This window comes from Poecilia reticulata, chromosome 8 (assembly GCF_904066995.2).
Source record: "Poecilia reticulata chromosome 8, P_reticulata-male-v2, whole genome shotgun sequence".
Taxonomy (NCBI): Eukaryota; Metazoa; Chordata; class Actinopteri; order Cyprinodontiformes; family Poeciliidae; genus Poecilia; species Poecilia reticulata.
This window is the reverse complement of record NC_088837.1, coordinates 9,892,387-9,918,445: the sequence shown is the minus strand read 5'-3', so window position 1 is coordinate 9,918,445 and position 26,059 is coordinate 9,892,387. Positions and strand designations below refer to the sequence as shown.

General features: G+C 38.6%; 1 protein-coding gene, 1 long non-coding RNA gene and 1 pseudogene across 4 annotated transcripts; 2 read left to right on the top strand and 1 right to left on the bottom strand.

Annotated features, from left to right (window-relative positions):
• Nucleotides 1-6,876: 6,876 nt before the first annotated feature.
• Nucleotides 6,877-11,804, top strand: LOC103469138 (ras-related protein Rap-1b pseudogene; annotated as a pseudogene). The gene is made up of 2 exons (XR_014088561.1): nt 6,877-7,050; nt 7,951-11,804. The product of XR_014088561.1 is annotated as a ras-related protein Rap-1b pseudogene (transcript).
• A 2,335-nt stretch (nt 11,805-14,139) lies between these two features.
• LOC145552499 (uncharacterized) lies at nt 14,140-23,708 on the top strand. The gene is made up of 2 exons (XR_014088562.1): nt 14,140-15,027; nt 22,215-23,708. It is a non-coding gene; the product is annotated as an uncharacterized LOC145552499 (long non-coding RNA).
• On the bottom strand, nt 16,209-25,942 carry LOC103469140 (phosphoribosyl pyrophosphate synthase-associated protein 1). Of its 2 annotated transcripts, XM_008416657.3 has the most exons (11): nt 25,509-25,942; nt 25,206-25,258; nt 24,246-24,312; nt 23,981-24,153; nt 23,775-23,890; nt 23,611-23,666; nt 23,355-23,500; nt 21,765-21,806; nt 19,143-19,213; nt 18,114-18,260; nt 16,209-17,467 (listed from the first exon to the last, which is right to left on the bottom strand). In XM_008416657.3, the coding sequence occupies exons 1-11, from the start codon at nt 25,589-25,591 to the stop codon at nt 17,309-17,311; spliced, it is 1,113 nt and encodes a 370-aa protein (XP_008414879.1). In that variant the 5' UTR covers nt 25,592-25,942; the 3' UTR covers nt 16,209-17,308. The 2 variants fall into 2 exon arrangements, with proteins under 2 accessions (XP_008414879.1, XP_008414880.1); XM_008416658.3 differs by lacking the exon at nt 21,765-21,806 and having other exon boundaries at nt 25,509-25,941.
• Nucleotides 25,943-26,059: the final 117 nt, after the last annotated feature.

Sequence of the window (26,059 nt, the reverse complement as noted above, 5' to 3'; positions counted from 1 at the left end):
GTCTTTCTGTCTCTGGGAATCATTGTTTTGTCAGATTAAAGAAATAAAAAGTTCTTTGTCTGCAAAGTAAAGAACGTATTGTCACTTGTTTCTCATGGTTTAAAGTTTTGTTTATCCTAGGTTATGTGACCCACCCACAGTCAGGTGGGTCAACCAATCATGCAAAGACATGTCCTTGTTCCTGTGAGTAATGTGTACTCAAAGACATGCGTATCTCTCAATCACAAGAAAAAAGTATTTGAATCCACATAAAAGCATATTAGGTCATGTCAATTGATAGTAAAGTTTTTTTTGTTATCTTAACTCAGAAGTGGCAGTAATAAAGTAAATCTTTATTACTGAACAACAGTTGGATCATGTCATTTATACTAAAAAAATGTGTTTTTCCCCAGGTTTAAAACATTCTTTGTCTCCCATTTTGGTCTAAATTCAAATTCTCATTTCTTAGTGTAAATGAGTCATTGTGAAGACCATAAATTAGACGGGCAGTGAAAAACACTCCCATTCATGAGGCAATCCAGACCTTTGTCAAATAAAGGTCAGGCTCAAGTTTCTGTAATATTCAGCTGGGGATCAGTTGCTGTGGTAATAATAACAATAATAATAATCTGACTGTGCAAAGTCCAAGGAAAAATGAAACATAAAACTGTGGACGATTTCATGCAATTAAAAATGTCGTTCTCGTCCCTTATGAACCATGGAACTTTATTCATTTGCATTGTTTTCAGCAAACACAGGTTGTTAGCTCACTCTCAGAGCAGGGGTCATAGGTCGACGGGGAAAATCCACAAAAACCTGAGGAAAAGAGGTGTGTTTACTGATGAATAAATTATTACAAAAAAAAAAACATTTAATGTTCTTCATAAAAATTCAGAAACCTGGAAACTCTTTAAAATCTCTTTAGGTTCATTTTTCATGTTTTTTGTGATTGTTGTTGAGCATTTTTGCAGTGGAGATTCTAAAATAATTTAGCAAGCATTTGTAAGAGATGTCCTTATAGAGTGCTGAAGCTATATGCCCCCAAAAGTAAGAAGAATTTGTCCAAGTATTTCTTTGTTTAAACTACAGTTTGTGGCAGTGCGTCTTGTGATGTCGGAAAACTTGTTTGTTCCCCCTTTAAACGGCACCACATTTGTAAGGAAAATGCATTTTCGGGTTGCAAACAAAGGCGCATACACACGTTAAACCACAAAGTAAAAAAAAATAACAATAAAAACATACACTTATGCAACCCTGCAATTATTTTTATATAACAATAGGTGTCAAACTGGGTTAGGCTGTCATCACTTACACAGGTCTGCAAGAAGCAGCATGTGGGAGGCAGCAGCAGCAATAAAAACGAAAACCATTTCTAGTCGGACATCGTAACCCACTGAGCGTATAGTCCAGGAGTCCTGCAATGACTCTGACACAAACCATTATATAAATACTGAAATAAATGACATTCCTTCCTTTTTCTTTTGGTTTGGATAACAAGCTTAGCTTTTAGTGAACCTAAAATCATTCTTTCACTTCTGATATAAACTATCTCCTCATAAAACCACAAATTATTTTAACGCTTCTCCCCTTGTAGTTGGCCCAATTACAACACCGATAATGTTTGCATTGACTGAAACCATTTGTAACTTTCTCTATGAGTATATCACGGTATTCGATGTACTGTGGTTAGATTATGAAATTCCATTTTAAAATTTTGGAAAATAACTGAATTCTGCTTTTATCTTGACTGTGCTTCGACCAGCAGTTGGCGCTTAATCGATTTTCGTCAAAGTGGAGACGCCAAAACGAATGGCGACTGTGGGCAAGTTACTGAACGGTCATAAGATACTTCTAGCATAAAAAAAAAAAAAGTAAATGATATTATATCTAGAGCTGTTCAGGGAAAACTAAGTATGATTGCAGACAATTTCTGAAATCTTTCTGCCCAGGCCAGCATCCAGTTGTGGGTGGAATAGCAGCTTCCTTATTAATAAACAGGTCAACAAATTGGAGAGCCAAATACTAATGCTTAAAATTAAACTTATACCACACTTTCAAAACAATTCTAAAAAGCACCGTTTTCCCCCTTAGAGTCAACCACAGTAAAAGCCAGATGTCCTCTGTGGTTCCTTCCTCTGTTGATTCCAGGTGAATTGGTCCACTAGTAACTGACCGTGTTACTGTCCATTATCTCGCTGCATTACACGGTTAAACAAACCCTCACATCATGTGCCTTGAAACCCAAACACAGACACCAGCCAGGACGCCTTCTTAAAGAGGCTCGCCGCACTCGAAGGTTTGAACATTTCTGCCCTGGTGACTGATTGCTGTGTGTGAACAGGCTCAGAAGTCCAACGTAAGCGCTGCAGTGTTAACAGCAGGCAGCAGCCAACCATTCACTGCACAGACAACGGTAATATCTCTGTTATTTGTGCAGAAAATACAAGACACAATATATGTTTAATATTGGCAACAAAAAGGATAAGCAGCATTCCTTTCGTTGTAACGGCACTGATGCAAAGTTCACCAAGGTTTGCACGGTGCCTTAAGTGAACCTTGAGAGTTTAAAAAGAAAGCTTTGAGGACTGCGTGAGGCATGATGCATTTCTGGGGCCCAACAAGCAGCAGATCAGAGGATGTTTGTCTTGTTGGGTAGAATTTGCTCTGGGACATCTAAACACGTTCTTTTACATTTTTATGCAATGATTTCTTGCCATTTTCAAAGGTGCTTGTTTTTCCAGCCTTGAACACAAAGATAGCTTGGAGTCTAAACTGTTAATGAGTGGGCAACTGAGGTCACTTCAAACGAGGAGGAGGCACCGTGCTTTATAAAATACCTTCACATCCATGTTACGTAATTCTGTCCACAGTGAAAGAAATGTGCATAATTTACAAAAAGACAGAAAATCTAAACTATGCACTCAAGTTCTCAGCTCCAAATAAAATCAAGCCATTTATTTGAAGTTGTCTTCTGTTGACTAAAAGAAACATCTTTATGCTGATAGAGCTTGTCACTAAGCTGGTTATTTTCTCTTTTTTTGTTTGTTTGTTTGTTTAGTTCAGGCTACCTGTATCAATAGACGAGAATTTATTACAACAACCTCACCATGTGAGTCTTCGTGCCCACTCCTTTTTGTTAACAGAAATATTGTGTACAACATTTCCAAAACCATAATAAGAATAAAAAAAGTGCCATAAGACAACCAAAAATCCACTTTCATTAAATCCGCTTAACAAAACAGAACCGGAGCAAAGTCAAACGCTGCAGCAAAAATGATGACGACTATATAATTCAGAGACGCTCATTTTCTCTTTTCTACGAGCCAAGCTCAAAGGTATTTGTGCTTGCAGCTCATTGTTATGAAATGAAATTCCCGACTCTGTGAACTGAGGCAATTAAAACTTTGGGTTTTCTAAGAGGCCTCTTGGGTCCTGATTGAAGCGTCGCTTTAAGTAGAGCAAGCTGTGACTGACCTTCGTCTCTGCTCTTAAAGCTATGTGCAATTGCCTTTGAAATGGTCGGTTTATTAAAAACACACACACACACACACATGCTGAGCGACTCAGCTGGTGCTGATAGCATCTCTCGCATGGTTACTGGCCTTGATACCTTCGTATATATGTTGCCTCAATGCTGAAGCAAAACAGCCATTCTGGAGCTTCAGGCTTATCTGATTCACTGAGACACTCAGATCACTGACTGAAATAATGGTTCACTGTTTTATTTAGAACATAATAAAACATTTAGAATATGCTGTATTATTTCAGTGTATATATATATATATATATATATATATATATATATATATATATATATATATATAAAAACTGAGGAATCTACCATGGCTGATATGTTTGTTTTATTTTTAAAGAATCTGGCAGCATTTGGTTCTTAAAGGCAGAACTAATTAAAACATGCCTCCATTTAGAGACAAACCACATGAACTAAAACCTTTGACCAAATCAATATACATATACATATATACTTTTTATGTAAAACTTGAAATTCTATTTACTCATTGTTCTACAATAAATTAATATGATACAACATTTGTGAACCTCTGGTATCAGGAAAACTTCATCACAAGTTAAAACAAATGGTCTGAGATGTCAGATAATAAACAAAAAACTATCAGATCTCTGAGTAAACAGCATCAGAATAAAAAAACTTAACAAAACCGGCAAAAGTGTCAGAAAAAAAACAATATGACGTCGTTCTTTTTGAGACCTTTTGCTTCTGAAGCCTGTTTTCTTAGGATTTTTTTAATTCTGATGCCATTTAGTCAGAGGTCTGATGTTTTTTTGTTGTTTTTTTTATCTGTGGTCTGACCTCTCAGGCTGTCAGTTCTGATGTGTGATGATGTTTTCCTGAGACCTGCACTGTGGATCGACAACATCGACAGATTGTGGAAACTTCAACCCGAACCTCAACCAATGTGCCGAGCTTTTCACTCCTCTCTCCGACTCACTTTATAATCTCTTTAAGGCTGTTGAACAGGCTGTGCGTCTTTTTTGCTTCCACTTACCTTCATTATATAAACCTTCTTCAGTAATAATATTTTGTGACTCATCTTTCTTCTTTACTCTCAGTGATTGACTGCTGGACAACTGTCAAGTCGCCAGTATTCCCACTTTTAAAGCATAACATTTCCAACTCGGTTGCAAAGAAAAGCAACATTACAAGGCTATTCGTGCAATTGACAGACTTGTGAACTTTAATTTACGCACATGGCTCAGAGTTATTTTTGGTCTTGCTTCCAAGCCTCAGGATTTAATTTAATTTCAATTATTTGCAGCCGGAAAATCTAAGTTCCAACTCCACTAAACTCTGTCTCGATAATTAAAACTGACACTGAACGTGAGTATACGCTCTAAATTCATAAGAATGACATTAAAACCTTTCAGTGTGCTACTTGGCAATTATGCTTCAGAATGAATTCACATTTATCACTTTCACTTATTAGAAAATACACGCCATAAACGAGAAAAGCGCTGCTTCGGGGATGAGGGTGTCATGCAGAGCGTTTCTTTCACCTGAATAAAACTTTGTAACGTAATAAAACGGGACCAGTAGGTAAATGCCCTGGGTTGGCAAATATAGCAACACATTCTGCTGAGCAAACACACGTGATTCTCAGGTATAGCTGGTTGTTATTATTAGCACTAGATGTACCAAGCACATGGGTCACCACACATCGACGCAGCAAAAAGAATCCGCCTTGAACAGAAAGAGCTCCAAAATCCAGACGCTGCGTGTCAACTTTTCAGATGCAAGACAGCTCGGCGCGCCGAGTACGTCTTGTTCTCGCTGTGGCAGCCAGTCATCACATTCTAACACCGCCGTGGGATCAGCAGCTCCACGCTGCATCACAGAAACAGGAACGTAAATGTCACCCAGTGTTAAGGTTTTGTTGTGAAATTATAGGATCTCTAAAAAAAAAAAAAAAAGGTTTGCAATGTAGGAAATGAAAAAAAAAACACACAACAAAAACAAAATTTAAGACCTGAAACACATTGACAAAACTAAATAAATTTCCTTTATAGCTTTACAAGGTAATGTGCAAGGGAAAAAAAACTACAGATTGTCATAAATAAATGTACACTAGATCAGACTTTAGGAGTAATGTGCCTGAGAAACGTACTCAGCGACTGATCTATGCTTTCTCCCAAAGCGGAATAGGAAATCGGCAGACTGACCAAGTTATTCTTCAAACTATCTTGCACAAAAAACTAACTTAAACCTCTGAGTTGTGTATTGTGTCAACATACACAGCGAGAAAATTGGCTTCAGTAGCCGTAGAGTAAGTATTATCAAAATCAATTTGTAGAGGAACTCATCCTAACAGGAAAAACATAGGAAGTGTTTAAATATAATTGCATTTATGCCCTGCCAGGCTACAATTTATTGAAATTCGGTTATCTGCTTCCTCTGTGTGTTTTCCAGCAAATTCACAGCATTTGAATCACAGGCAAGAGGAAAAACAGCTTGTTGGGAGTTTGAAACTGCAAATCTTCCTTCATCTTTTTCTTATGAGTACTTGATACTTGACCAGTATGTTCATTAGCAAACATTCAGATAAACAACTGGGAAAAAAAGTGTTTGTGCCTGTCTTGCTGTTGGAGCCACTTCAAGCATTCATCATGCCAGGGTGAGTACATGTTTAAAAAAAGACATGAAATTAATGTTGTCTCTCCGTGGATCATTGGTGTGACTGTTATCATCATAAAACTAATTATTGACGTACTAAACATTTTTTTTGTACACCCATTTATTTATTTTTCTTATATTTATTTGCAAGGGACAAAAGGTGTTCCAATTTTTTTTTTAAAGTTTAAATTTAAGAATTCCAAAAAATAGTTAACAAAGCATAAAGTTTCAATGAAAAATAAGTCAAATAACAGATTTTGGGCCCAACTCAACTGATGTCAACTGTACACAAATAAAACTGACTTGTAAAGAAAGAAGAAAAGCTTAACTAGGGCTGGAGTAACCTAAATCTACCACACGAGGGAGCCACAACATAACAAAGGAACATAAAAATACAAAATTAGCTAAAGCAAAACTAACTTTAACCCAGCATAAATAATAAGTGAATTTTAAAGTGACAAAATTAAATAACTAAAGTCAATTTTAAACAAAGCCCCTGAACCTGATCCACTGACAGAAACTATTGCACTGGCGTAAAAAAAAATATCCTGGATGCATGCCAAAATATTTTAAACTTAAGGAAATGACCTCTGCTTGAACTGTACTTTAAATAATATTTCCTTTAATTTTTTTTCCACCTAATTCTTTCTAAAATGCAGAGAGAGAGAAAGAGACATGTTCTGCATTGAGCTGTAATGAGGTCAATTGTCACTGGACATGCTGTCTCTTTCCTCTGCACCACCTCACCTGTCGCTACACAGAACATCATGTTCCAGAACCGAACAGCGGTGTCAGAGGAGCTGCAGCCAAACTTAGAAGAGAGGACTTCAAAAAGCACGACACACATTTCAGCTGCTCCGTTCGAAACCGCAAAGCCGCCGAATAAAGAGGGTGGATTAAGGGAATTGGTAGGAGTTCAGGAGGTGGGTGTCAGTTGAGTTGTGTCGTGTTCAAATACACACACACACAAATAAATTGTGTGTGCGTGTGTGTGTGCGTGTGTGTGTGTGTGTGTGTGCGTGCGTGTGTGTGTGTGTTCAAAAGCTGCCTATAGGAGGAAAAGTCAGTAAGGTTTTATGATTTGTGACCAAAATCTAACCAGCTTTCTATTGCAGAGTAGGTATGGAAGATGTTTCCTCTTTGTTAAAAGGACTCTGCTTCAGTCTCTGCAGGCAGCGACTCTTATGAAAACATGCAGTTAGATCACATTCTTGCCTAGGTCATTATTTATGTGTCAAGCTGTTTCTTGGCAAGATACATAGAATTTGCAAAAAAAAAAAAAAAACAGAAGTTTGTGCAGCTGCTTCAGGGATTGTAATGGTTCTATTTCTTTAACTCTAAAATTAAGAAGTGACAAAAACTTTTTGGGCACCTAAAGAACAAGCGTTAAAATTGATCAATAGGATCTGCAGCAAAATGAACTGAATCACAAAATAGTACATCTATGTTTGTTTTTTATCGTGCTGCAAAGGTATAACAACGTGACTTTCACCCACATGTTAGCTTTACCTTAGAAATATTTGCTTTGGCAAGAGAGCTCCTATTTGAAGTTGAAAGCCATCAGAGGCATTATTAAAAATGACATTCTGTCCTTTGCAAACTATCAAATTCTACGAAGCGTGACGTATTGACTTGACTTTATGGGCTGGGCAGAACCACTCTGCGCACCAAACACACACAGCTTTCTCAGGAATCCACTGCAGTTTTTATAAACTTTACAAATTTTGAATAAATTCATTAATCCAACAATGCTTTTTTTTTTTTTTTTTTACTTACATTTGTTCAATTTAACACAGAGTGTTTTTTTTTTTTTATTTCAACAGATTGCCAGATTGAGAGATTGGAGCCGGCTCAATCAGGTAAAAAGACAGCATGTTCATTGTGCAAATTGTCCTCCCCTTTTATCACAGCCAGTCATCACAGATTAATACGACGGAGGGATCAGCAGCTGCCTCCTGCATCAAGGAGCAGAAACAGCTGCTGCAAAAGAACAACTTATCACTTAGCTGCCAAGAGGATTTTTAAGAACATGAGCAGATGCAGCTTCCACTTTAAATTTGGAATCCATCAGAATACTCAGTAGAGCTGCAGTATGTAAGTTTTGCAAAATAAAAATGAAGTATTTTTTTTACGTATTTGTCATTATGACAGTGTGGTATGAGACAGATAAATATTGAGCTCCTCTGCTGTCTCCCTCTAGTCCTAACTAGAAACAACCAATCAGAGCCAGGAGGCGGGCCTTAGCGCTGTCAATCACAATCTTTTGTGGATCTGCTCCTCCCCATGCGCTACTTGCTTTGCTAGCAGTGAATGTCGTAAATGTTCAGGCTAGTTAGCATAGTCACCTTTGTCGACGGATAAACGGTTTTCCTGTATGGATAAGTTTTTTGTCCGGCATTAGCATAATTGGCAACATTGATTGACAGCGCTAAGACCCTCCTCCTGGCTCTGGTTGGTTGTTTTTGGTCGGAAGTGGTGCATTTCTTCAGAAAGCAATAGTAGCTCAGGAAGGAGGTGGATTTATTTTTTTCACAGATTACCTGTCTCATAACATTGTGTCACAACATGGTGACAGTTTTAACAGATATGTGAAAAATATATCCTTTATAAAAGTTGCATACTGCAGTAAAAAGACCCATAGTACGAAAGGAGGCAGATCCACAGCTCAGGTGGGAGAATCAAACCCACTGCCACAGCAAACGTGTAAGATGACCTCAAAATTGAACTCTTTGGGCTACATGGAAAATGCACTCAAGACTTTTCTGTGTGTTGTTGTGATCTGGTAGCTGTGGTGTTGTTGAAGTCTCTGTGTAGGTGGTCACTTTTCCACAGACCACTACTGGTTAAATCCTGCATGTCTACATAAGTTTTCTGACCACTGCAGCCAAGTCCTCTGCAGACCGGACGGAGGGGAAGAAGGAGAATCTGAGCCAGGGTGGGCCTGAAAAGCTGTGTCAAGTTTGCAGAGGCAACCTGAAGAGACAGTAGAGGGAAAGGTTTGGTTTTCCTTCGTGGATTAAGACTGAGATCCCTGAGATCAGGTGTCTTAAATATTGAAGAATGTCCCACCATCATGCTGATGGGAAATATAGATGCACACCCAGAGGTGGAGGCTTTGCTCTGTGAATGCAGTCCATCAGCCCCCTCCTCTGGACTCAGACGAGCCATACAACACAGGTACAGCCATTCCTGCTCGGGGCTGGACTATGTGGTCCTGATGTTTGTTGACAAAGATCATCATCTTATGGTTGGGTGAAGCACTTTGCCAAAATGGTTTCTAACCCCAATAAGTAAATCAATTAAGTTCTGGTTGAATGCCTCACCCTTGATTTCTGTGGTGACCTTTAGAGAGGACCTGCATGTCAAGGTCAGATGTGTAGAGCCACAATATGGATAATGTGCAAGAGCCGCAAAGGCATGTTTGAGACCCAAAGCGTATTTGATCAATTGCTGAGAGAGTCCTGAAACACAAGCTACGGAATAAAAGAAAAAACAGGAATCACTATTGCAGTATTGTGAGAAGTTTCTACTAGCAGGTTATTCATTCTTCCCCAGAATGCCACATGCAGTAATACACTTTCTAAAGGCAAAGTTTTAAAAACTATACATAAAAAAAATTATAAATCAATTTTTTTTTCTACAGAAAAAAGAAATTGCTCTTGATTGCACTTGAAAGTCTCTTTTGCAGTAAAAGAAAATTGTGTATGTCGATAGAAACATTCAGAGATGTGTTCTGAATTCACAAATAACACCCTGGTCATGTTTTTTTTTTTTAAATCTTCTCTTTTCTTGAATTGTTTACTGATTGGCTGCTGTAAACTCAAACTCCGTCCTTATCCTGATTGGCTGGGAGCCCAGTGGGCAGGTGATGAGTGTTAATAAATACAGCGTGCAGTCAGAAGGGCGTGCATTCACACGCAAGCTTCTACTATCAACCCTTCTCAGTTCGGTCAGCACGTGCAAAATACTTTACCAGCACGCATTGGCTGCAGCAGAAAAAGTGGAAGGAATTTTTGGCTCTTGCAAGAGAAAAGAGAAAAAACATTGCCATGTCTTTTGAGACAAAAGACAAGGCTGAAGTGCGTCTGGTGTTTCTAGGAGCAGGGGGAGTGGGGAAGACAGCCCTCATCCAGCGGTTCCTCAAAGACACCTTTGAGCCGAAGCACCGGCGCACAGTGGAGGAGCTCCACAGGAAGGAGTACGAAGTGGGAGGAATTAAAGTCACCATCAGCATTATGGACACCAGTGGGAGCTACTCCTTCCCCGCCATGCGCAAACTCTCCATCCAGAACAGCGACGCCTTTGCTCTGGTCTACGCCGTGGACGATCCAGACTCCCTTGAGGCGGTCAAGAGACTGCGAGAGGAGATCCTGGAGGTCAAGGAGAGCAAGCACACGCCGATCGTTGTGATCGGCAACAAGATAGACCGACTCAAGGAGCGGAGGGTGTCCAGCGAGGACGTGCTGTCCACGGTGGAAGTGGACTGGAACCACATCTTCCTGGAGTCCTCGGCCAAGGACAACGTCAACGTGATGGAGGCCTTCGTGGAGCTGCTGCAGCGGGCCAACCTGCCCACGCAGCTGAGTCCGGTGCTCTGCAAGAGACGGCTGACGTTCCCCAAGGAAAACCACAAGCGTGCCCCCATGAACAAAACCAACAGCTGCCTCCTTTCGTAGAGATGGACGGAGGGAGGCAGAGAAAAATGTGCAAACGAGAACAGAGGATTGATGCGGATGATAGAAAAACAAACCAAGTGACAATGTTTGACAAGATAATCAAATGTTCCCTTCTGCTCCCAGCTCCAATATACTCCTCCTAAAACAAACACGAACAGATGAAAACAAATAGAGACGTAAAGACGGCATGAATGTTGTACCTACCGCGAATGTCAGAACATTTACTATAAAAAAAAGAAAAAAAATTCTTTACAGGTCATGTAAAGAATTTTGCACTCAAAACTATAAGTAATAGTGTTTCTATCTGTAAATGTGTGGTTTTTGTGTCTGTGCAGCGGATGTCAATATATGAAGAAAATATACTGTGCACTTTATATTTTTGAGAAGTCTTAGTGTTGGAAATTCTGCTTTACTGAACCTTTTTGTTTGCAAATCCTAGCAGAGCTTAAAATGTGAACGAAAATGAAGCGCATTTCTATTTTGTTGAAAAGTGTTCTGCTCAGTTATATATTTTTTGCATACTTTCAGTGTTTTGTCTAAACCAGGGAAAAAATAGATGCGTTGTCTGTGGTTCTCTGTTGTGCTTGTATCGTACCTTCCTTATTGTGTATAATTGCCAACTTGATGTGAAAAGAAAAATAAAGCGTTCATCTTAGAAAGCAGTATTGTGATTTTATAAGAGAAAGTTACTGCCACCAAAAGAGTTGTGCTTTAATGCTGGCAAGTTTGTGTTTCTGGTCTCCAACCAGTCTTGCAGAAAAAAAATTGAGGTCATATTTTAAGACCTCAAATGTTAAAGGTCTTACAAGCAAAAAAAAGCAAGCAAAAAAAAAAATAATTAAAAGAAACGGACATAAATCCACTTGTAAGTATGTTGGATTTTAAAGTCTGTCCAGGCATTAATGTCTGTTGTAGTGATGCGTGTTCACTCTTTGTTTTTTCTCCTGGAGAGCAGTACTGGTCTAACCAGATAGTGAGTTCAAATAAACGTGCAGCAAACACTTGACTGTCCTGGCTTCACGTGCATCACCCAGAACGGTGTCGTCAGAAGTTGCAATGACAGCAAGCCAATTCACATAGAAAAGTGAAAAAAGTTAGTTTAGTGGACAGATCTGACACGCAGCTTCATGACTTCTGCTTGGCACTGCACCGCCCTCTGGTGGTGGACTGCAGCTTGCAAAGTTTGATGCAGTCATAGAGCGCAGCGCTTTAAAATTACGAATCACCTAATCGAGAAATTCTAAGTGTGGTGGGATGGTGTTTCACCCTCCCCCACGCTTTGCGTCGGGTGTGGCGAGAGGCGCGCCACTGATTGGTGGGCGGGGCAGATGCCTTTAAAGCTGGGTAAGTCGCTGCGAGGTGTGTGTGTGCCCTTGTTTCCTCCACTGTCTGCGCAATTGGCGGCTGCATGTTGGTGGTGTTTGGTCCACTCGTATGATATCGTAAGTGCCATTTTTGCTATCCGGGCTGGGATCGTGGTTGGTTTTGTTGGGTGCTACACCTGTCGTGCGTTTCCGCAGTGCGGCTCTGCTGGCGTTGCCGGCCGCGGCTGGAGGTTGTGGTGGTGTGTGGCTTCTGCCTAGTCTTCGCCTGCTGATCTGCTCCCTCCTGGTGTAGGCTGTGTCTCCATCCCTGGGTAAGCTACCTGCCATTTAGTTTTGGATTATTTTATTTTGTATTTAGCATTAATAAGTTTTCTGTTTCAGGCAACTGAGTGTTGGGAGCTGCAGTGCTTTGGACGCTCTGCTGCTTTGTCTTATCACTGTTTGTTCTGGCCGCTCTCCGCTGAGCCTGTTGTGGATTGGGCAGGCTGGTGGGCGGGGCATTACTCCTCTGGCCCCCATAGAAGGGCACTTGGAGAGACGACGACAACTTGTTCCATCATTTGAAGTATTTTCTTTTACCGTTTGTTGAAGTATTCTTTTGTTTCGTTTGAGTGCTGTGTTATTTCTTTTGCGTGCATGTTCTTGTTTTCTTGTTTTACTTTGTTGCATTTGCATGGTTTGCTTGTTTTGTTGGAACAACCCCACCTTGGTTGTCCCTTTTTCGTGTGTTTCCTTTTCTTTGGTTCCGGTGACCAAGTAGTGAGCCCGATGCCTCGGCTTTTACAAGAAGTGTTTTAAAAAGAACTTTTAGATAATTGTTTAATAAAGTACTGTACACTGTTAAATCTGTGTTCTGGTGTGTCTTGTTACTTTTTGAGAAATATCTCCACCTGCTGGTCACATAAGCAACACTAATTCTGTTGTCCAGTATTTTTACACATTCTTTAATTTTTTTCAAAAACTCCTGGTAAATATCCTAACGTGGTTGTATATAACAACAGGACAAAAACTGCAGTTCATTGCAAAGTAATTCAAACTAATTTGAGGTTTCTCATATTTTTTCAGTTTACAAAAACTAACTCGCATCTATTTGATTGTAATTTTATTAGATAAACCAATACAAAGTAGCAATGTGAAGTGGAAGAAGCCGACTTCTACCAATTTACTGTGACCCAAATCTACCCAGACATGCCCACCTGCATTTACTGGCAGGTTGATCAAGCAGAGGATTTATCAGAGAGCCAGCCCGAGAGATGTTTATAACTCTGGAGGTGCTGCAGAGATCCACAGCTCACACTTCTGATACACAGCACAAACCCTGAAGAGTGGAATGATGAAACAATGACAACGTTCCTTTCACCTAATCTAGTTTGTTGGGGGAAAATAACACTGCATGTCAGCTCGAGCACAGCTTCCCCGTGGTGTGCATGGATCTCGCTAAAAGGGGAAGCTAATTTCTTCAGCAGTGACGGGGGATCTGGTTAAGGCCGATGAAAAGATGGAGGCAGGACCTGCAAAAACACTGGAATGAGGCAAAATCCACAGACTAAAGCATCTTACGCCCCTTTCAGGAAGAGCAAGGCGCTGCTTCAGTGAAGCAAACCACAGTGTGACGCACAAGATTGTATTAACTACACCGACTGTCAGGGAACCAAAAGAGTGCACTGTTTGTATTTCAGCTCAGCTTTTGGAGATACAAACATGTGAGGTTATGATTATCTAATGTTAAGAGCGATGGACCAAATGATAGATAATATGTCCGGAGCTGGATATTAATTAGTTGCATTTACTTGGCTAATTTTTCGGGCAACAAGAGTATATTTAGGAGTATTTTTGCTGTGGTCTACTTTTTTACTCGAGTAATTTTGCTATGAAGCATCACTTCTCTTGCTTGAGTAAAATTTCTGGATACTTGGCCGACTGTGAATAACTTCACCTTCTCAAGATCAGGTTTAGCCTAAAATTCACCAGACACACACCTGCAGTTTTGGTTAAAGTTTCACAAGTTTTATATTGAAAGAAACTGATTTGTTATTATTCATATGAAATATTTTCATTTTGATATTTAAAATACCAAAAATATCCACATAACTTTAATTCAGATTATGTCATTTTTAAATATTAAATGATCGAGATTTTGATAGGTTACTGTGTACTTGAGCAGACATTTTCCTAAATACTTTTTTTATTCTTGCTTGAGTAATTTCTTGGACGAATATAACATTTTTACTTGAGTACAAATATGTTACACGAAGTAGTGCTACTCTCACATAAGTACAATTTTTGGGTACTCTGCCCACCTCTGAATATATCATCTCCATCCTTATTCAACAAAAGTGTTTTTTAATTTTCTTTGTCTTTTATTTAAAGACCTCTCCTATTCAGAAGATTCAACCTCTTGATAAAGTTCTATTGTATTTTCAGCTGACACTTTTATATCCTCATACAGCCCGTCACAGACAGCGTTAAAGTTTCCACTCTGCCAAAAACTCCAGCGTGCTTCCTCTTTCTAATAGCCAACAGCCGAGGTGAATTGTTTCGCCCGTACGAAACGAGGAAGCGACCTGAAACAATCAAACGTTTGCTTCCTCTTTGTGCTCCTTAACCTCACAGCTGCTCCTCTTTTTGTGCTACATTACTGGAGACACGGTGGCAGACCCTTTCCCCGGTAGAGCCCAGGTGCGCTTAAAATATTTACTTAGGCCACAAAGCTTCTTTTAGATGGACGTGCTGCCGCTGCGCTGCTTAAATTCTCAAAAGGTCAGCTCCTGGACTTGGTCCAAGCTCCTCAGAGCTGCCTAGTTACCTGAGAAGTTTGGAGCATGTACAGGATCTCTGACCTTGTCTGCATCAAATGTTCTCAGTGTCGTTTCAAAAGTTCTGCCTTCAGGAGTTTGAGGTGAGTTTGGCAGTTAATGTTCAACATTCAGTGTTTTCTTATTTCTAAATTGTTTTTTATCAATAGCATCATTGGAGGGATAGAGATCTGATTTAGCATTCAGTCAAGAATTATTTTTGTCATTTTAATCAAGTGAAATTAATAGATTGATTCTTAGCTACCTACTCTAAATGTGTGACTGAATGAAATGACATTAACTCGGTATAATCTGCACCGGTAATTTGGTTGGTTACATTTTTAATAAGTTTTAAGTCTTGGCCTGCTTTATTAATTTGTTTAGGATCATTGCGTTGCCTAAATACCCACATGTGTCGAAGTTTGAACCAGTTATCTGCGGTTACATGCAATGCACAAGTACAATCGGCAGTGAAAAAAACCTAACAGTTCCATAAATAAAAGTGTTCAAATAAGTCAAAGTGAAACCAGGATTTTTGTGTTGAAACGCAGCTTAGTGAATCTGACAATGTGTTGAGAGAAAATCCACAGCAAGTGTTTCTCACTTTAATTTCTTAGTGGTATCGTAATTGGGAAAACAGATTCCATAAACACAGAAAAGTGCATTGTGAGTGCATTTAAACTGAAAATAACTACATGAAAGGAGCCAGAGAAAGAGGCAGCTACTTTATTTTCATCTACATTTACAGATAGTCAGACAGAAGGCGAAGGAGAGGAAACCCGGGACGAGTCGTTACCAAATGCATTCAAGACAGATGCAGTTAGAGCTTAAATGGAAGTGTCACTTCATAGGTTCATGCTAACACAAAAACCAGCTTAACATTTTCAAATGTCCTTCTATTAATATTTTAAGAAAAAAAAACAATCTAGCCTTTTTTTTCTTTTAACCAAAGCACATTGCCAAGTCACATTGCTGCTGCGTGGAAGACATTTTCACGAAATGCTATTATTTTTATTCAAACACGTGCAGCAGGTAGTGTACACAGCCTGACCATCTCAGGAGAAAATAAATGTGCATTGACGTCTAAAGTATATTCCCTGAGCAAAAAGTAAGCAAAGCGAAACAGCCCTCCAGCATCTAAAATCCACTTCATTTTTTTTGCCTAAAATCGGTGTATTTCTGAAATGAATGGGGCTCCATCCTAAAACATAGAATTCAGTAGAATATAAATAATCGGGAAAAAAAAGAATGGATCCCAGGGCACGTTTTCACAGAAAAAAAAAAATTACTTGTATAATACTAGGTTTAACTAATGCCGAGTGAAATAGGGGACCATTTTGAAATATTCAATTCTGTACTGCAATTTAGTTAAGCTGATCAAGCAACAAGTACAGCTGTAAAATGAACTGACCTGTGGGCTTCTGTAAAACGTTTTGATGTGCGATAAAGAGGCAACGTACTGTGGAAAAATCTGAAAAAATAAAAAAAGTGTATTGGTTTGGCTTTCTTGCTAAAAGCAACATGCTCTGCTAAATTTAAAAGCAGCATGCAGATATCCATCCATTCTCTGCAGATTAGGCTTAATGTGAAAATATGAACTTTTTGTAGCGTATGACAAAAACACAACTGGTATTTAAGTTAGAAGCAAGAAAAACTGAAAAAAATTAAATAAAATCACCAAAATTAGGATTATAAATGTATAATTTTTTTTTTTTTTTGGATTTACATGAAACTGTGTATTTTTTAAATGAAGTAAATGCCACCCTCTTTGATCCCCCCCATAAACAGGTTTACCTTTGTGCAAACGATCTATGGAAGGCCTGATACAATACAGCATGGTGAAGCATCGCACAGAAACCAGCCGCATTATCCGTCACTCAAACGCGTTTATATTTCACTGTATGGCTTCTTAGATTTTGGCACGGACTTCATTTACACTGCGGAGGAGGCTGACGGGGCTGAAATCGGGTTAAAAGTGTTACACCTCGCTCATCTGTCAAAACACAGATTCCCATCCTGTCTTCAGTTTCACTACTTCGACGACGGCCGCATCTTGTAATCACTTCTCCATTGAAATCTAACCGTACCCGATGTTTCTGAACAGCTGCTAGCAACAACGCCACTTCATACAATCCTCGCCTTTCGTTTCAAAACATCAAAGTACGCTCTTTTAGAGGTGTGCTCGCCTTGGATTTGAAGGCTTTTCTCTTTTAGAAACAGAAGGAAAAAAAACACACACACACATTTTAGAAAGAAGACAAATTTGGTCAATTTTTGAGAAGTTCTTTAACTGAATCGGGATTACATGTACGCATGTCAATCAAAAAACACGTGGAACAGCGTTTTGTTAGTAAAAGGTGTAGAGGTGTCTGTCACTGACGCTCCTTAGTCATCCACTGTAATGTTGCGAAATAAGTAGGCCATAGATTCCCCGTTGTGGATGCGGCGGATGGCCTCGGCTAAGATCATGCTGACGTCCACAGTCTTGATTTTTGGACACTGCAGCTTTTGCACCTCGTGGGGCACCGTGTTGGTCACAACCACCTGAATACACAAGAACAGATAATGCTCACTCAGTTTTTTTTACAGTAGACTGCAAATTCTCAATTTGAAATAAATTGATGGAAATATTTCGATTACCGTCTCACAAATTTGATTATGCTATATATTAGTAAAATATTTTTGAAAATGTAATTTTTCTTCCTCTCCACAATAATGTGTTAGTTCATCACATTACATGTCAATCAATTAACCTGATGTTTGCGGTTGTGAAATGACAAAAGGTTTTAAAAAAAAAAAAAAAAAACTTCTCTGAATAGTTAACTTGCGAGCCATTGTGAATACAGACTACCGGGGAAATGTCTGGTTAACAAGAAATGTTCTAATGTCACTGGAACTACTGTTTTCTGAACACCTGGCAGCTTTTAGGAACAGAAACCGACGGCTTATAAAAATGACGCTGCTGAAAACAATAACTCTTTGTTGTAACAGAAGTGCGCAGAGTGACACAGTTCAGATCGAGTTCCCATTAAAAGGAAGTATGTTATCCTACACTGTTCTAAAGAACAAAAGCTGAAGTTTGTTCTCATTTATCTTCTTTAGTTAAGCTCGTGTGCAACACATTTTCACAGAAGATAAAAAAACAACCGAGGCGCACACATCTGAAAACCGTAAGATCCGACATTCTCACCACATCGATAGCCGATTCCTCTATGAGACGAGGAGCATCTGCAGAAAGTAAACCATGGGTGGCCATGATGTAGATCTTATACGCCCCTCTCTCTTTCAGGATCTCTGCAGCAGCAACAAAGTCTCCTACGTCGTCTATAATGTCATCCTGAGCAGAAAAACAACGGACGATTCCCAATGTGGTTAAAATATTTTAACTCGCTCACCCAGTTAGAATCGACAGAAGGCAACCAATGACACCAAGAAAAAGGAGGGAGAGGAAATAGGAGTCACTGTAGCAGAAAAACAACACGGGTGGCAGAAAAGAGGCCTCAGAAAAACACACCACAGTCCGGATCACAACACAAATGATCTTATCTTGTGATCTAACACACACGGAAAGGAGCCAGTACAGTCTCTCCATCACCTGTCTCTATTGAAAATAGTATTTAAAGACACAGATTCATCTGCACATGCATGACATTTAAAAACTGGTTGTGAAAACTGTGACCTTTCAAATTCTTTACAATCAGTACTTTCTCTGCACCATAGTATATTGTGTATTGACATAAAAACACATAAAAAACACCTTGAGGTTGCAGTAATTGGGAGTTGACATATTTTAGCACCTAAAGATACACATTGTATTGACATTGGTATCGGCCGATTTTTGTCTTTTTTTTTTTACATGTTGGGATCGGTCTGATAAGCAAAACTGGGCTGGTGTTAACAGTTGGTGTTTATTTCCACCATGAGACGATGAGGGACGGGTGGGAGTGTTTAAAGAAAAGAGGTAATTTAGGTGGCATGGTCGCCTTTATACAATGTCAAAAGTGCAGTGAGATATATATATATATATATATATATATATATATATATATATATATATATATATATATATATATATATATATATATATATATATGATATTGTTATATATTGGTTATTATCACCCCAAATTTTCATATCTGTGCATCCCTATTAACATCTACTCATATGTTCAGACATTCAAAGTACAAAAGATTTTAATATCGCATCTGAAGAGTCTTACCACTATTATGGCGATTCTTCCACCGACATCTCCAACTACAGTAATCGGAGGTTTCTCTTTGGCCATCATTACTAAAATGGAAAGAAAATCGGGTTACCTCGTATCACTTAGTTAAGAGTAACTTTTTTTTCTTTTTTAGGAATCAAAGATTAAATCTAAGTAGATTGGGTAAAATGGGTTGAGAAAAGGGTTTTTGAGCAATCTAGCTCTTCAATTTGTATATATGTTTTGTTTTACTAAATTTGATTTCTAAAAATGTAAAGCTAAACTAAAACGACGATCAATTAATCAAAGTCATTGGTTCATGTACCCCCTCCCCTCCATTCTACCCCTCCTACTTCTTCTTAGGAGATCAAGCTGGAAGGCTAACCTAGTGCAAAGCATGCCATGCAAGGGTCAAATGACAAAAGGAGTTTCAGCCCAGGATACCCAATCCAAAAAAAAAAACTGCCTGTATAGACACCCACACACCTTCAAGCCCAGGCTATAGTAGCAGTCCTCAAACAGACAGTTTAACACACACCAACAGTGGCAAGCACTGATGACAGATTCTTCATACACACTTGCCAATGTTCTGAACCGGTCAGTCAAATCTGAGCGCTGCCAGCGAACAGCCTACATTTCCATGCACACCCCCCTCCAAATAGTCATATTATTGTTTTAATACATTTTAAACAATCCATATTTATACTACACTTAGTTTGGCTTCATCAGCCACAATGAGTTGGCTCATTATTTTTAATACAGAATCTAAACATACATTCATGCAGTTGTTTAGCTTATGACAACGTATGAATATTCTGGCCTCATCGACATTCGTCTGCTGAATACATACGTCCACAGTGCGATCTACAGGCCCAGTCAGAAAGTTTACGTACACTCATGCTTTACTGCAATTTGCTCCTCAACCATCAGCACGTTTCTGGCTGCATATTTTAATAATTCTTCTCATCAGAAGTAGTGGAGATCATTAACATGGGGTGGTTTTCCTGGCAAATATGGAAATGGGGGGTATTTTAAGCAAAGTTAAAATTCAATTTGGAGCTTTGAGAAGGTCTTTTTTTCCCTTAAGCTCCTCTCAGTGCACAAAAAATTACAGGATTATGTTTAAAAAAATAAATAAATAAAATAACTGCCAGTGTTGGGAACGCAAGTCGTTAAAATGAAGTGTACAATTTACTTTAAGGAAATTGCTCAAATATCCAGTCAGAATTACGTCAGAAGCTTGTTGAGAGCTAAAGAAAATATATACACTTATAATGCAACTTGCTAAAAAGAGACATTTATATATGCGTCTCTCGTAATACATAAATACATTCTGCGGGTGTGTATGCATCTTTGTAAAATGTTGACCCTGTGTTCATTACAGAAACTTCTAAATACCTTCAAACATGTGCAAGCATTATGTTAAAAAAATTACTCAAGTTGTACGATGTAAAAACCATTCTTACGTTCGCATCAGTGATGAGTGCATGTAAACAACCTGAACAGGGCTGTCCATGTATAAACTCATACACATCCAATTCTAACTGCAGAATAAGGCATTAAAATTATTCATGGCCGGTGTTTGAGGAAGAGTCTTAAAAACAACTATTCATTTACTATGAGATTTACCAAAAATCTTTACAAAAACTAACAAAATGCATAGAACCATTTCAAAAATACCGGTGTGCATGTAAATGCAGGCAATCAAGAGGGATTTTTTTTAGGAAACAATCAACTGGTAAACAATCAGCAAGCCAAGCTGATTGTGAAGGAACAGTTTTAGAAAGCAAAGAAAGGAAAAAGCATGCCTTGCAGAACAGTGAATTTCAATCAGCCCCCTCAGTGTGAGAAAACCTGGAATCACTATGTACACCAAGAACAGCAGAATCCACGTTGTGATTAAAATACAGTTTACCAAAATCCAACTGTGCTGCATCGTGTAACGACCTGAAAAAAGTCTGGTTAGACTTTTACTGTTTTAAGAAAGGATTAATAAAATCTGCCAATATGCATCATTTGTTGACAGTTCTAGATTAAATGCTGGAATCTGTCAATCGTTACATTCCTACTGACTTTCTAATAACAGATCCTTAAAGCATGCTTCATTGTTTCCTTACATGCAAATCATGACACAAGGTTAATCAGGTTAAAAGTGGTTTCAAAATGGCAGCATGTGTTGATTGGCAAGATGAGTCCAACAGAAAAAAAAACAAAAAATAAAAAATAAATAACTGACGCAGTTCCGGTTTGATTTAAGGAAACTAAAATTAGAGCACCACAAAACAAAGAAAGTTTAAGCCATCTTGTAGAAGCAGCTGTCTGGAATCATACGAAGGTGCAGTAAACATGACGTCTGTTCACGTTCAAGACAAACGCGCCACACAAACTGCTGCTGGGAGAAAAGTGGAGATCAAACGGCCAATTGGACAAAAAATAAAAAAATTTAAAAGTTCAACAATGTCAGGCTCTATTAGTTGGAGAGTCAATATTCCACCAACTCCCCCCCCTGTGAATCCAGACTGTATGTTTCTCAAGATGCAAAGACAAACCCATTTTTTTTCTACACATGCACAAATTGAAGTAGAATTTGAAGAGGAATCATTTCATGGTCAGATATAAATTAACTTTAGGTCGTACTTGGAAGCTCTATGCCAGGGAACGGAGCTTGTTGTTTGCCTGCTATTGTCGACAAATAAACACCACATTAACACAAATGCACAAGTATAACACATGATACACACTGTATGCCAAGACTTAAAAAAGAAAAAAAAAAGAAGAAGAAAAATCTGGGTTGAAAGCAATTTGAAAAATAATATTAATAAAGCAGACTGACCGAAACGTCTAAAACAAAGTTTTTTGTTTGTTTAAAAAAAATGTATAAGTGGATTTTATCATCTCAAAGTTAAGCATGGGAACACAAAGAAGTACTGACACTATTCAATTGGAGTCATTTGCCAATGACACACCTATTTGATTTTGGTTCTGTTCTGATGACACTCTAACGCATAATGATCAAATATGTGGCAGGAAACAAGCGAAGGAGACGTTTCTTTAAATGTTTTCTTGTTTCGACTCCCTCCACACTAGACTTCTCTGGGACCTTAAAGATTGCTAGGACCCTGCTGGATTATGGGAAATCCAGGACTTTACCACGGACTTCACATCTGCAGATTGTCCCAATCTATACTAAAATCATACATTTAGAAGATTTCTGCTTCTCCACCAGCAGTTTCAGCCTTGCTTTAAAGAACCCCAGGATTTTTTTTTTTTCATCCATTTTTACATGTACAGCTTTTAGCTCACCAATCAGAATATCATTTTTTTGCCTGTTGTGTGTATCGGTCTGGAGTAAAAGCCAAAAATAACTGTTTTTCATTGTGAACTGATTACACCAACATTCTAAAGCTTGGTTATTTTTTTTAAAGATATACATTGCAACCATTTTATAACTGTATTTTAAACCTCCATAAATCTGTGCAAACACTTTTATTCCTCGTTCTCATCAGTAAATATAATGCCCAGCCTTCGCACTGAAATGTAAAAAATACATTTGCATCCAAACTAGAACCCAGGGACCTCGTACCCTCCTTCGGACCTTCTTCAGCCAAGTTGTATGCACAATTTGGAGGCGTGTGCACTTTCGCAAAACACTTATTTTCACACGTAATGCTGCACGCTGTATTTTTAATATGCCATAGAAGATTACTCTGAGACCTGGCAGATTCTTCATTTCATAATATAACCTTATTCCAGTGTGAGGTGGGGGGGCCTTACTATCGGTAGACTGCTACGGATGCTTTGTGAGTAGAAGTAGTGTAACTGTGAGGTCATGCAATGACATAAACTCAATTACTTTGAGTATGAGTAATGGTATGAGTGGGAAACAGCACAATCATCAGCTCACAAGAGGTTAGCACATGTAGAAGTTGTATTAGACTGTTAACTACCCTTTCAATGCAGACATTTCAACGTGTCACCGAAAGGTAAACGAGGCTGTGTTAATGATGCTACATTCCTTTTTGGTTCATAATGTCTGTAATAGTTTGTGGTCAAGACGATACATTCTTCTGATCTGACAAGTCAAAGCATGTGTTTAAATGTTAAAACTTTGGAAAACCGATCAATAAAAAAGTCACGTAACTGCATGAAACAACAACATGTGACACATATTATTTGTGAAATTTTGGATAAAGTAACGTTCTAAACAAAGAAAGACGGGGATCTCACTAGGCAGCTCCAGTCCCGTGTGCCCTGTGGTGTTGCGCACACACGGCGGCGAGTGTCTTCCATCGGCCATGTCCGACTCGGCACATTGGGCCTCGCCGTGGATCACAGCCAGACCCAGTCGGAGACGTTCCGCATAGGACTGAGCCCTGCAAAGACAGAAGACAACCTGTGAATACTTCAAATAGGTAAAAATAGATAAAAGGATAAACTAGGCCTCTACTGTGATTTCAATGCAATGTTGCCCAACGTCTGATACCTTTTAGCTGCAGCAGGGGACTTTGCCACAATTATAGCATTTCTGTAATCAGGGATCTACCCGAATAAAGGAAAGCAGATGTTATCAATTCTTCCAAACTCTTGTTTGCGTCAATTATTGTTTCAGCTGATGCCATAAGATGAAGACACAAACGCAACAACCACCTCTTCTTGTATGTACTGAATCAAAAACGGGGAGGCTCGCAGATTATCCACCGGAAAGCTGAAAAAGCCTTGGATCTCTTTCTGATGCAAGTCCATGGTGATGATATGTGTCAATCCTTCAGAAATGCACAAAAAATAACATATTAATCAGAGAGGCTTTTTTCTTTTTTAAATTCTGCTGTTCAGTTTTGCTTTGATTCCTGTACCTGCTTTAGCCAACATTGAAGCTAACAGTTTACAAACTATGGAGCCCCTCTTCCTCATTTTGCACTGCTTGCTATAGGGGAAGTAAGGAATAACTCCAATGATGTTCTTCGCACAGGACGTCTTAAGAGCATAAGCCATAATAAGGAGCTCCATGATGGCTGTGTTGACATCTCTGGTTATAGAAAAATGAAGAAGAGACAGTTAAAGATTTGGGTTGGAAAAAAGTCCAGCTGTGATAAAAATGCACAAGTTTTCTGTGCTCACCTTGGTATGGTTTGAATAATGAAGATGGTCTGCCCACGGACAGACTCTTTCACATCCACTCTTGTCTCTATGTAAAGGGAGTAAAATGTCATTTTACACAAACTGCAATTTTAGCTACAAGCTGAAAATAAACAAACGCTACACAAACAATTAGTATTTTATGTTGGAACATTTGCTTATTGTAAATAAAGGTTCAATTTATCATATCAATTGAAATACTGATATTTCTAACTATAATTTCTTAAACTTTAAATCAACTTTAAAAGCCTGTATTTTATTTAGTTTTAATACACATATTCAGAGCATGTGCACAAGTAAAATACTGATTTATTCGGTGTCCTGCTCAGGATATGTAAAAAGTCTTCAAATAAATTGAAAGCTCACTGCTGCGTGATAATGACAAGCTAAATATTTTATCTTAAAAAAAAATGGGGGGGGGGGGGGGGGGGAATCACTACATTATTAAATTTTTAATCAAATTGTCTAAAAGATAAGATTAAATGATTACTCAAAAGAAAGACATTTCACTCTTCAAAATGGGAAATATGTATAAATATATTAAAAAAAACAAAAAAACATGAAATTCAAGTAAGGTAAATGTTTGCTGATCTTTATAAGTCATAAGATAACTCCTTGTTTGGAGAAAAATACAATAAATGGTTTATAATCCTTAAGAGAACTGTGTTATTTTTCTGTGTAAAATGATGCGATGGTAATAAAAGCCTTCTCAAGCTTTTACAAAAAAAGTTTTTCAAACCTTTGCATATGCTTTCTTAGTATTTGGGGGAGGGGGGGAAACTAGGTGGTCAAAATAAGCAAGTTTTGCAAATGAGCTACTTGATTCAATTTGTAATCCTTACAGCCAACTTAAAGAGGGCAGTGAATAAATAAAATGTGCACAGATATATTCAAATCAGAAATCACTTACCTGAGTGAGGGATTTTCGATTTTTTTTCTTACCTCTATTAGATTCCTGAAAGACGACAGATTTTCCCAGCTCAACACCCAACCTCCTGTAAAACAAAAGCATACCTTTGCATGCACTTTTCAAACAACTGTGTAATCTCAGGGTTATGCTGAATTTCTAACATTGTTCATTTATTCATGATTACAACATACTATCAATGACAAATCACCTGAACCTGCTCTGCCTCTTGTAATACCCCTTTATTTGTGTCAGTTAGTAGTTACACCCGAACACACCTAAATACCTGAATACATGCGAGTAGAGCTAAACATTAACTAGTGCTTTGGAGTACTCACTCTGTTATCTTCTTAGCCAACTCTGTGCAAGCAGCGGAGGAGTTTGCAGAAAATACACGGTAGCCACTTTTAGCGACATTCATTCTGCAAAGTTCGGTGTTTTTATGTGACAGAAACTACAGTCAGTAACGCCACTTTATTTTAACCCAACAAAACGGGAACGTTTAGCTTTTTTTTAACGACGCCGTCGTCGGCTAGCTAACTGCCGCACACTAGAGTCTGCAGTAAGTGAGCTAATTTATTCGAGAAAACATAAGCTCGGTGTGGGACACAAACTTGACTAAATATAGCAGGGAAATAAATACAGTTAAGTTAGCGTGTCTAATTACATGTATTACTCGCGAAAAGACAAATGATCCAGCCTATGCTCTATCAGGTTGCATGGTAACCTGAAAGCGATCCACATTTGAGAACTACGGAGTGGTCACTGGGTCAATATTGCTGGCTACGCGTTGCAGTGTGTGCGTAAACGACAGGACAGCATTTTGATACAAAACCAGTACTGTGTGAAGAACTAAAACTAAAAGCATTTATTTTATTTTTTTACATTT